The following is an 11,860-nucleotide window of genomic DNA, read 5'->3' as shown; positions in this document are numbered from 1 at the left end:
TGTGTGAGTGTGAGTGTGTGTGACTAGTTTTCCACTGGACAGATGTGGAGTTGTCCTTAATGATCTCCGGGGCCTCTTCTGACTGCTTCAGTGCTGTGATTCTGCAGCCCTAAGCTTCATTCAGTCTCCTTAGTACCCGCCCTGTGCCAGGTGCTACCGCTGGGTAAGCCCTGGTCCCTGCTCTCGAGGGTCCCCAGTCTAAACGGGGAGACAGTAATCATAATAACAGCTACCACACTTACGGTGGGCCAGGCTCTGGGCTAAACTTTTTACAAACTTTAGCTCATGTATCCTAGCAAGAACTGTAAGAGGTAAGTGTATTACTAGCCCCATTTTACAGATGAGGACAGCGAGGTGTGGCACGATGAGCTCACACAGCTAGTAAGTAGATGGTGGAGCGGATGCTTGTAACCACTGTGTATGCTGCCTGCCCTGAACAGTGAAGAAACAGTTCAGGGCAACAGGTGCACTGCTACAGGGTAGGGAGGGAGGCACTATTCATGAGGGCAGGGAACGGTTAAGCCTCATTTTGACCAAGGTTCCCAGGGTGTAAGGCAGGAGAAGTTTTGGGGACCAAGCTAGGAGCTAGAGATAAGGCAGGCTCCACAAGGCCCACTGAGAGCTCTTGGGTCAGCCAGGACTTGAGATCAGTGGCTGTCAGGATCAGGGGTCCTCCTCCCTCACTCCTGGGCCAGGGTGGCAGGGGATAGAGCGGGGGGACTTCAGGATTCCCAGCCAGGTTCCCTGGGAGCTGTGTGTCCCCATACTCACAGAGCAGGGGCTTCCTTGACCTGGGGGGCCAGTGTTCCAGCAGCCTGAGAGGTGGGTGGCCCCAAGGCCTGGGAGGCAGGGGAAGGCCCAGGTCACAGTGGATTCCCCTCAGCAAAGACCGGACCATGGGTCCCCCCTCCTCACAGCTCTCGACTCCCATCTCCCAGCTGTCCCCAAGAGGACAAAAGCTGATTATTCCACTGGGGGCTGTACTGGGCCCCATGAATGGAGTATTGAAAACCCTGTGTCCACATCCAGATAGGTTTTCATTCTCTTCCCAACCAGACTGTTTGTATGCCAGGATGGAAGCAAAGCCAGGGAAAGATGGTGGGGGGGCGAGGGGGGCGGGTGCGTTCCGGCTGAGAGGGGCACCCATGTCCCCCGGGAACCTGGGTCTCAGTATATCCCAAACAGAACCATCTTCTAAACCAGTCCCCAACCATCCAATCATAGCCCACACACTGGGATGCTGGTTACATGGTGTGAATGTTTACTGAGCTCTGCACTTATGATTTATGCACTTTTTGGTTTGTAAACATCAATCCAAAATTTAAAGAAAAATCCCAAATGGCATTTACTCTCCCAGCCCTATACCATTTTTGCATATTTGTGACTGGTGGGAACCATATTTCCTTGATGTTTTTTCTTTTTTTTTTTTTTAATTTTTATTTATTTTAGCTGTGCGGGGTCTTAGTTGCGGCACGTGGGATCTTCGTTGTGGCATGCAGGCGGGATCTAGTTCCTCGACCAGGGATCGAACCCGGGTCCTCTGCAATGGGAGCACAGGGTCTTACCCACTGGACCACCAGGAAAGTCCCTGGTGTTTTTTCTTTAAATTAACTTCTTTTTTTTTTTTTTTTTTTCTGATTTCAATTAACTTTAGGGAATTCCCTGGCGGTCCAGTGGTTAGGACTCAGCGCTTTCACTGCCATGGGCCTGGGTTCCATCCGTGGTCGGGGAACTAAGATCCCGCAAGCTGCGGTGCAGCCAAAAAAATAAATAAGTTAAATTAAAGGGAAACTTTATGTTGTTCCAGATAAATGAAGAGCCAGCATCCTTTGCCATAAATAGAAGGCAGTGTAAAAGAAAAAATAAATGAAAATGAAACAGTAAATGTCATCTATCTCCCCCCAAAATGATGTGGGTTGCCCCCAGTGGCCCAAACACCCTGCTTTGGGATGTGTTGTCCTGGAGGGAAAACTCTGAGCCTTTGGCACAGCCCGGCAGACCTGTCTCGGTTTGGGATCAGACAACCCTCCAACCTCACCTCCCACCCCTTGCTTTCATACACCCTCTGCCCCAGCCGGACCTAAGTCCTCATGAGGAGTTTCCATCTGTGTTTCTGTCCTTATCCTCCAGTTGCTGCCTCCACGCAGTATACGAAACCCAAGTGGAAATGTCACGCCCCCACCCCTCACCGAAGCTCTACCTGGGCCCTTCCAGCTGGAAGAAGTGAAGGGGAACCTTTAATTCCAGAAGTTCCAGCTGTGACTTCTCCACCACCCCTTAATGGGACCCTTGGAAAGGCCATCCACTGGCTGGACGCATAAGGACACAGAGATGCAAGTTGGTCCCCAGCCTGATGAGAAGAGCAGGGGATGGAGGCCTGGAGACAGGAACGCGGCCCCTTCCCCCCTCACCCCTGTCCTGTCCTTCCTCCTCCTCTTGCCACTGGGTGAGTGCTCCCCTCCCCGCACTTCCCCTTTCTGGCTCTGAGTTTTCCCAGTTGTAAAATTACGGTGGGAGGTGGCCTCTAAAGGAGGTGGTTTCCAACATTCTCTCCAGCTCTGACATTTGCCCAGGTTTGATGAAAGCTAAGGTCTGAGTTGGGGGAGTGGAAGGCTCAGTGCTAAAGGTGAGGGCTCAAGGTACACAGAGCATGGGCAGTTAGGATATTGGAAACAGGCAAGGAGGGAAAGGGCACGGGCTCACCAATGGCTGTTGGAAAGCCAACTGGTGGAACAGATGCAATCAAACAGCCTAGGGACTATCCTAACTTAGGAAAGAAGAAACTGGCTCTTAGTTTCTTCATCTGTAAAATGGGTACACTAATACATGCCTCAGAGGTTGTAAGGATTCTTTCTCTGAGCTAAGGTATGTGGATGTGTCTGAGAACTCTGTGCACAAATGAGGGGCTATTATGGGTATTCAATTTCCCATGCTAGGCCAGTTTCCCTCTCAGTCCACATGCTCAGAATAGTGTGGTGAAGAAGAGTGTGGCTGTCCGGGTTAGAATTCCAGCTCTACCTTTTATTTGCGGAGTGGCCTTGAGCAAGTTACCTAACTTTACTAAACCTGAAGTTTCCCCTTCTGCAAAATTCAAGCTGCCTCATAAGTTGTCCTAATGAGTAAGTGAGTCAGGCCACATAAAGCAGTGAGCACAGTGCCTGACCTACACATATGTGAGAGCCGAAGCAGAAGGACTTATACAGGTAAATCTTTGGGGGGAAATCAGACTGAATCCCAAAGGTAATTTACACACTTAAGGCAGAGCTACTGAGCATCTGGGGAGTAACAGGCTCTGGGCAGGGGGCTCTGGGGGAGACCGAGATGAGACAGACATGGCCACATCACCGGGCAGAAGGCCTGGAAAAGGGTATGTATATGGTGCCCAGGTATTCAGAGGAAAAGGAGAGCACTTCTAGCTGAGAGCTCCAGGAAGGCTTCCCATAGGAGGGGGCTCGATCCGCAGGGCTGTAATGAGCAGGGCTAGCAGAGGAGACTGCAGGGTTAAAGACCTGGAGACAAGACTGATGGGAGACTAAGAAGTAAGGAGAAGCTGATCAGAAGATCCTAGAAGACTTTGTAGAGAAAGCTTAGGTTCTGGGACTCCTGCAGGAAAAGGGGAGTCTTTGGGGAATTCAGCAGTGGAGTGGGATAAGCTGATCTGTGTCTCAGGCAGATCACTCTGGGGCAGCCCATGGACCAATGGGCGAGGGATGAAGCAAGGAAACCAACTGGGGCAGTCAGGGGCTTTGGAAAAGCAGGGGTAGTGAAGAGGAGGGGGATGATGGTGAGGAACATGGGGGGAGGAGGGGAGGCTGTGTTCCCAGGGCCAGGCAGCCAAGGGAGGGGGCTGAGGGGGCCAATGCTCTTCCTCACTCTGTTCCAGCCAGCGCCCTACAGCCCACCTCACTGCCCTTTCCAGGTAGGTGCCCCTGCCCCTCCCCCCCGCCCTTCCCCCTGCTCGCGAGGTACTCAGATGCTCAGACAGAAGACCTCAGGGAATAATGACTAACCAGCCCTCCATTATTCTAGAGGCCCCCAAAGGGATTGCTCTTGTCTCCCCATTTTACAGAAAGGGAGAAGTAAGTCCCAGGAGGGCCTGATCCCAAGGCCCCCACAGCTTCAGGGCAAGGCGGAGGCATCCTCTAGGTTGGGCCCACTGATCCCCCCGTGCCAGCTTAACCCTCTCCACAGAGCTGAGGCTGGTGGGGGGCCCGAGCCGCTGCCGGGGACGTCTGGAGGTCCTGCATGGCGGCTCCTGGGGCAGCGTCTGCGACGACGACTGGGACGTGGTGGACGCCAATGTGGTGTGTCGTCAGCTGGGCTGCGGCCTGGCTCTGCCCGTGCCGCGGCCCCTTGCCTTCGGCCAGGGCCGAGGCCCCATCCTGCTGGACAACGTGGAGTGCCGTGGGCAGGAAGCTGCGTTGAGCGAGTGTGGCAGCCGAGGCTGGGGCGTCCACAACTGCTTTCACTACGAGGACGTGGCTGTCCTGTGTGACGGTGAGCAGGACGGTCTGCGATCCGGAAGGACAGACAGGCAGGCAGGCAGCAGGGCTTCCCAGCGGTAAGAATGTCCCAATGACGAAGACCAAGCCAGCAGCTGCAGTGCATGGTGCTGGCGAAGTGCCCCAGCCTGGCTGTCGGGAGCCTGGGCCCCAGCAGTGCTCTGGCTCATTGTATGACCTCTGCTGAAAACCAGTATTACTGCTTCCGTGGAGGGCCTTGATTATCCCAGCAGAGCCCCCTTCTCATTTTTAAAACCAGACAATTGGGGTCAACGCTGGCAGTAAGGCCCGCTTGGTGTAGAGCTGCAACAAATCTCTGAGAGGCTTTGACCTTGAGAGCAGTAGTTCTGGTTTTCAAGAAAATCAGCTGGAGGGCTCATTAAAACACAGATGGTGGCCCCATTCCAGAGTTTCTGATTCTGCAGGTCTGGGGTGGAGCCTGAGAATTTGCATTTCTAACAAATTCTCAAGTGATGTGATGCTGCTTTAAGAACTAAAAGAACTGAGAACTAAACGAAATCCTCTAAACCTACTGCTTTCAGGACTCAGGTGGCCCTTTCTCCTCTCATACCCCAGATTTCCTAGTTTTGACCCTTTGTGTGGCCAGAGGCCCTGAGGGCAGGTACCTTAGGGGTCCATGCCCTGCCCCTCACATACCTGTGTTTGTGAGGATGGAGAACAGAAAACTCCATATCCTCCTCCCTTCCACCCTGCTTCTTTCCCAGAATTCTTGCCCACGCAGCCCCCAGCAAGGAAAGTGTTAACCAGTAGGGCACCCCCTACAACTCCCCAGAATGGAAAAGGTAAGTAAAGGCAATGTGGGGGACCACCTGGGTCTTAGGAGAGGGATCCAGGGAGGAATATCCCAAACCCTACCCTAGGCAGTGGGAAGTGAGGGATTACTGATGGGTGAGTTTGGTCATTCCTTCATCCCGCCCTGCCCCTGCACCCCCTCAGGCCACTCACCGTCTGGATAGGGAAAGAAGATTCATTCTAGTGGGATGACAAAAATAGTCAGCACAAGGTTGGAGAAAATAAGAGAGGTGGGGGCTGAAGCTTAATCTAATGGGAGAGTCCGATATACACAGAAATGCTGATAATGATGTAGAACAACAAAATGAAAAGTTCCCTTAAAGAATGACAGATAAAAAGGCAAGAAAATCCGGAGGAGGAAGAGGATCCCATTCATCAGAAATCAGGGAGGGTTTCCTGGAGGAAGAGTTGTTGGTGCTGTACCTGGAAAGATGAGAAGGCTTTCACTGCTGTAGTGTTATAAATGAGGAATCAGCACATCCTAGATGGTTAGCAGAGCATGGATTGACAAGGGCAGGGAGGGTTGCTTTTAGGCAGGAAATGACACAGTCAGAGGGCTCTGTCCTCAGATCCCACAAAGCACCCCCAATCTAGACTCTGAGGAAGCAGTGCTTTGGGGGTAAGTGGGTGAGCAGCTCCTCCTAGGTTTTAGGTCCTGGGATACCATGCACTGTGGGTATGCGGAGGGCCTGGGGCAATAAGGAAGAACTTTGGGTTGGAATGGGCAGCAAAGCCATGTGGGAGATGCTCCTTGTCCCTCCAACCCCATTACCAGGCGAGGGCAGCGTGCGCCTGGTGGGGGGCGCGGGCCCGTGTCAGGGCCGAGTGGAGATCCTGCACGGTGGCCTGTGGGGTACCGTGTGTGACGATGACTGGGGGCTGCCGGACGCCACCGTGGTCTGCCGCCAGCTAGGCTGCGGGGCGGCCCTGGCAGCCACCACCAACGCCTTCTTCGGCTACGGCACGGGGCACATCCTGCTGGACAACGTGCACTGTGAAGGAGGCGAGACCCGTCTGGCAGCCTGCCTGAGCCTAGGCTGGGGGGTGCACAACTGCGGCCACCACGAGGACGCCGGCGCGCTCTGCGCAGGTGCGGACTTCGGGGGCGGGGCCTGTGGGCGGGGCGGGGCGGGGCCGAGTCCTGAAGCAGGAGGAGGTGGAGTGGGGCCTGGGAGGGCACCGGGATGTTGACTGTCTTGGTGTTAACCTGAGCTCTTTCAAGAAGGCCCGCAAATTAGTGTTAATTTCTCAGTACTGCTCTAGAAGTGCCTCCGAAAATCGTAGTAGACTCCACAGGTATGTAATACTGCAGTATTACCCCACCAATACTCCAGAATTGTCTAACAGTACTCCAAAAATGCCTTCGGAATTTTCCACCACTTTCTAAGTACTCTTTATGGAATACTTCAGAGTAAAGTAATAGTCTTCTAGGATCGCTCCAGAGATACTCCAGAATTCTCTCATTGAAACCCAGGTATGTCCCCAGAATTTCCTAGCCATCTGTAATCCTGATTCTCTTATAATAGTAGTTCCTCTCACCTGGTCCCTCTCCCATACTGAGGTTTTCTGAACAACTAGGAATAATAGGGCTGTTAATGGCATTTCACAAATGGACTCCATTCTACCAGATATAAAGTGCTTGCCCATGCCTCACAGCAAACCAGGGGGCATCATTCCCAATTTACAGATGGGAAAGCTGAGGCCCAATGAGGCAGAGTGAGCCCTGGCAAAGCCTCAGCTAACCTTGCTGCATGATCTTGGGTATGCCCCTTGCCCTTTCTAGTCTTATTATTTTATCTGTAAATGGGGATAGTGAGTTTTGTTCTGCAAGCCCCTCAGGACTGTGCATGGCCCTCCCTGGTGGGCAAGGCCTTCTTTATCTCCCCATCTTGGACACACATTGGGCTTCTGGGAACATTGGAGAGACATGAAAGCACATCTGTGAAAGCCTGTATAAACCGTGAAGTGTACACCTAGGCAGCACAAATAAATTACAAGAACTGGCAAAGTGGGGCAGACTTCCTTGGACCCCAGTTGGGACTGAGCCCCCAGCTCTGAAAGTAAAATCTGTTGTCTTCTCCAGGGAGACCCTCCCATCCTCTCCGAGAGCCCAAGGCTGATCAGGAACCAGAACCTTGGCCTCTGACCCTACTCCCTTCTCTGACTCCTACTCTAGTCCTGGGGCACCTGACTCTCACGGCACTGCCACCATCGGGCACAAGAGCGGACTGGGCGTGGCACACAGAGCCAGAGGGTAAGGAGCCCAGCCCACCAGGCTGGAATGGTAGGGGCAATGGTAGGTGTGTAGGGCTGGGAATTGGGAAGACTGTTCTGGACCCAGGGGGAGGGGGCCCGGGCTAGCAGGCCAGGGCTTTTGGCCAGACGGTAAAGAGATGGGTGAGAGAACAGATGGGCAGCTGGAGCAAGGGTGAAATCCAGGGCTCTGAAAAGTTCAGCAGGCTGGGACGAGGCACTTCTTCAAAGCTCTGAAATAAAATTTGGGTTGGGGCCGAGGTTGGAAATTGAGAGGCCTTTCGAGAAGTGAGATATAACTTGAATGAAGGGTAGAAGTAGATTTGCAATTAGGGCTGGACCTATCATTGGGATTGAAATTAGGATAATGCCTGGAAGTAGGATTTGGTTCATTCCCTTCAAGCTTCCTGAGGACCCCACCACAGCGTACAACATGGTGACTCTAGGATTGAGGCTGAGTGGGGTGCAGGTGTGGTAAGAGTTGGGGCATCTCAGTAGACGCGCCCTGTGCCCTGCTGCAGGCCAGAAGCCCTCTCTGTCCCCTTCAAATGCTCTAGATACCCTGTCTCTGCAGCTACAGGAGTTGGTGCCCTGCCTTCCAGAGAGCCGGCACTGTTCACCACAGCGGCCTGGGCGGCGGGGAAGAAAAGTAAGTGGCAGGGCCAGGGTTCCGTTGTGGGTGGAAGAGGGTGGGGCCGGGGCTCTGCCCGGGAGCCGGTGGCCCCAGCCCAGCCCCTCTGGCCGCGGGCCTGTGCGCCCCGCAGGCGGGCGGCTGCGGCTGGTGGGCGGCCCGAGCCCGTGCCGCGGCCGCGTGGAGGTGCTATACGCCGGGGGCTGGGGCACCGTGTGCGACGATGACTGGGACTTCGCGGACGCGCGCGTGGCCTGCCGCGAGGCGGGCTGCGGGCCGGCGCTGGGCGCCACGGGCCTCGGCCACTTCGGCTACGGCCGCGGCCCCGTGCTGCTGGACAACGTGGGTTGCGCCGGCACGGAGGCCCGCCTGAGTGACTGCTTCCACTTGGGCTGGGGCCAGCACAACTGCGGCCACCACGAGGATGCGGGCGCGCTCTGCTCAGGTGAGGCCGCTGTAGGACCACGTATGCACAGCGACACGGGCGGGGCAAAGCGCCATCTGAGGAATGGGGGGGGGGGGGGGGGAGTGCCGCGCGCAGGCGCTTACTGCGGCAGGGCGGGGCCCGCTGTGAGATGGGCGGGACCGGCGCAGGCGCGTACTGCGGCGCGGGCGGGATGAGGCAGGCTCTGGGGAACGGGCGGGGCCTCGCGCAGGCATGCTCTGCAGCGCAGGGGGGCGGGGTCTGTTGGGAAATGGGCGGGGCCGCGCGTCAGAGTTCGCCGAGGCGCTGCGGCGTGAGCGCAGCGGGAGAGGACTCACACTCCGCAGACAGAGGCGGAGCCCACCGTCGGCGCGCTCTGCGGCTGCGCGGCATGAGCGGGGCCGGGAAGGGAGCGCCCTCTGCGGCAGTGAGGGGCGGGGCCCGAGCTGAGAGGCCGAAGGCCGGGGGTAAAGTGTGGAAGAACCTGTACCAGACGTGGCCGGGGAGGTTTTGTTCTGCTGCGTAAAGGACCCGAAAAACTCTAGTTAGCAGGGAGAGTTGATCAGCTTTCGGGGAGCAAGCGTTTGACCCTTGGGAGGAGTCAATGGAAAAGGGGTGTTTGCAGAGTCTGACACATTTAAAAATGCGTCTCTTTACTGATTGCTTTGGGAATCGGTATTTTCGCCCTTGTTTGGTGCCCTGGTAGCCTTGGCCACAAAGGGTTCTGCTTTGGGCCCCAGGGTGAAAGAAACACAATCCACGTTTCTGTACCAAGGAGCGGGAACCTATTAAGTCCTTTCTGACCCTAAATCAGTCCTCCCTTGGAGGGTAAGAGGTGACCTGGCATCAAGGGACTTGTTCCCCAGTGTGACAGCCACCTGTTTCTTTGTCCTTGCTGAGCCAGGCCCAGAGGAGCTAGTCCAGCAGGATGGTGCTGAGACCACCCAGGTGCCCACTCCTCGACCCAGGGACGGTAGGTGTCCACCGTCCCTAAGAGTGAAGTGGAGGCATCAGGATACGAAGGACCAGATTTGGAAGGAGGTCACAGCCCGGGGTTACACAGCAGATTTGCACCAGGTCCTGGAGCCTTTGTCCTTCTGCGAGAGTCTCAGGCCTCATTAATAGAGGCATGATGTCCAGAAAGAGGGAGGTGGGTTTTAAGCTAGAGTCATCTAGAGATTTCTAGAGTTGGGACCAAAATAAAGGGGTGGGCTCCTGTCCTCAGGAGAGCAATGAAAGAATTCAGGCTTTAGTCTGGGGAGTCCAGGGAGGAGGGGAGATGATGATGATAGAGAGCAGCCCTGGGTCTGAGGTATTGGGATTGTGAACAGAGAACTAAGGAGAGAGCAGACATGAAGCTCCCAGCATGCAAAGAGCACCCCATAAAGGCTTGTACACATTCTTCTGATCTTGAGATGCAGTCTGGACCGATGCCCTTCTTATTTTAATCTCATTTGTCTGCCTTCGTCCAGTGGTTCCCAGGGCAGTGCTGTGTCCCAAACCACCACCCTTTGCCTCCTGTAACTACCCCTTACCTGGCCTAGCTTGGGAGTGGCCTGGCCTGGGCCAGCCCCTTCCAGCCCCAGACCTTGTCTCCCCACAGGGCACTTACGTCTGGCCAACGGAGCCCACCGATGCGAGGGCCGTGTAGAGCTCTTCCTAGGGCAGCAGTGGGGCACTGTTTGCGATGATGCTTGGGACCTGCGGGCAGCCGGCGTCCTGTGTCACCAGCTGGGCTGTGGCCAGGCCCTGGCAGCCCCTGGTGAGGCCCACTTTGGCCCAGGCCGAGGCCCTATCCTCCTGGACAATGTCAAGTGCCGTGGAGACGAGAGTGCCCTGCTGCTGTGCTCTCACATCCGCTGGGATGCCCACAACTGTGACCACAGTGAGGATGCCAGTGTCCTGTGCCAGCCATCGTGACCCAGCCCACTCTGCAGACCACCTCTTCTGGGAGCCTACTGTGGCCTGCCCCTCTTCCTCCAGGAAGTCCTCCTCCTGTGACAACTGCAGTTCACTCTGCCCTTCCCTCCCCTTGCCTGGGAGAGAGCCTGCCCAGATGGTGTGGTCCTGCCTGAGGGAGCCTGGCTCTATCCCATCAACTTAGTGTGTGACCTCACCTGTCATCACCTACTGTGGGCCCAGTTCAATGAAAACTCCTACTTTCTGCTCAGCTAAAACAGAAAATGGTGGGAAGGGAAGAACTCCTAACTTTCCTCTTTGGTGGGACTCCTGTTACAGTACCCTTAACCCAGCCTTCCTTAACCCTGGTCCAGGAGGTTCAGGTGCTCTCTGTAAATGGGGTATCTCCCTTCCCCCTACCCATCTTGGGATCCTCAAGAAGACGGGAAGGCAGGAGAGGCCTACAGCTCTTACCTTAGACTGGCCTGGGGCTGCAGAAGAACCTGGGTCGTTGCCCTGGCCTGCTCTGTGAGGGCCTGGACTCAGATGGTGCTTGGCTGGACAAGGGGACTGGAGGGGCCAAAGCAGGGACAGGGGCCCCTCCCTGCAGCTGGAACCAGCAACTCGATTTATGCTGCTCCCACCACAGAGCCTCCACTTTGCAGGAGCAAAGAACCCTGGGGGCCTGTAGCCACCCGTTCATAGGTGCCAAGTCAATAAAGCATTGTCCCCCCTGTCTTTTAACCGAGGTCAGTGTTTGGGCATAAGTGCGTTGTTTGTGGCAGCAGGGAAGACTCTGGTTAGGACTCTCCGGAGGAAACCTGCCTGGGGGTGGAGGGCAGTTCGAGAGCATCATCAGAGAGCTTTCAGCAGGACCATCACATCCTGGAGATGCTGACTCACAGTGTCAGGCCAGGAAGGCCCCTAGAGGGTCCCCTAGCCCATCCCCATTTTCCTTTTACATACACAGAATCCTAAAGGAAGGGGTCTGCTCAAAGGCACATAGCAAGAGTCAGTAGAAGAGAAAAAATTGAGAGGAGGCAGAAAGGATGATGAAGGAGAGTAAAGCAGCATTGGGGCTTCCCCAGGGGCTGCTCTTGAGGTACCTCACCTGGCGCCCCAGGGCCAGAGAGAAGTGAGGGATCCTGCCAGAGCCTCTCTCAGCCCCACGGTGGCTGACTCGCCAGTAGCAACTGTCTGACGTCAAACCTCCGCCCTCCACATCAGCCTGCAGGCTCTGTATGAGTTTCCTATCCCTGCCGTAACAAATTAGGATAAATTTAGTGGCTTAAAACAACAAATTTATTATCTTACAGTTCACGAGGTCACGAGTCTGAA

General features: G+C 55.4%; 1 protein-coding gene across 1 annotated transcript; it reads left to right on the top strand.

Moving 5' to 3' along the window:
- The first annotated feature begins 868 nt into the window (after window positions 1–868).
- On the top strand, window positions 869–11,266 carry SSC4D (scavenger receptor cysteine rich family member with 4 domains). Its single transcript, XM_082360261.1, has 10 exons — window positions 869–2,446; window positions 3,884–3,919; window positions 4,192–4,497; window positions 5,228–5,305; window positions 6,091–6,405; window positions 7,399–7,569; window positions 8,143–8,217; window positions 8,333–8,644; window positions 9,528–9,596; window positions 10,227–11,266. Exons 1-10 carry the CDS (start codon window positions 2,281–2,283, stop codon window positions 10,541–10,543), a joined length of 1,845 nt encoding a protein of 614 aa, XP_082216387.1. The 5' UTR covers window positions 869–2,280; the 3' UTR covers window positions 10,544–11,266.
- Window positions 11,267–11,860: the final 594 nt, after the last annotated feature.

Source organism: Balaenoptera borealis (genome assembly GCF_965194805.1).
Source record: "Balaenoptera borealis genome assembly, chromosome: 16".
Taxonomy (NCBI): domain Eukaryota; kingdom Metazoa; phylum Chordata; class Mammalia; order Artiodactyla; family Balaenopteridae; genus Balaenoptera; species Balaenoptera borealis.
Note: the sequence above shows the minus strand (reverse complement) of the source record. Positions and strands in the feature narration are given on the sequence as shown.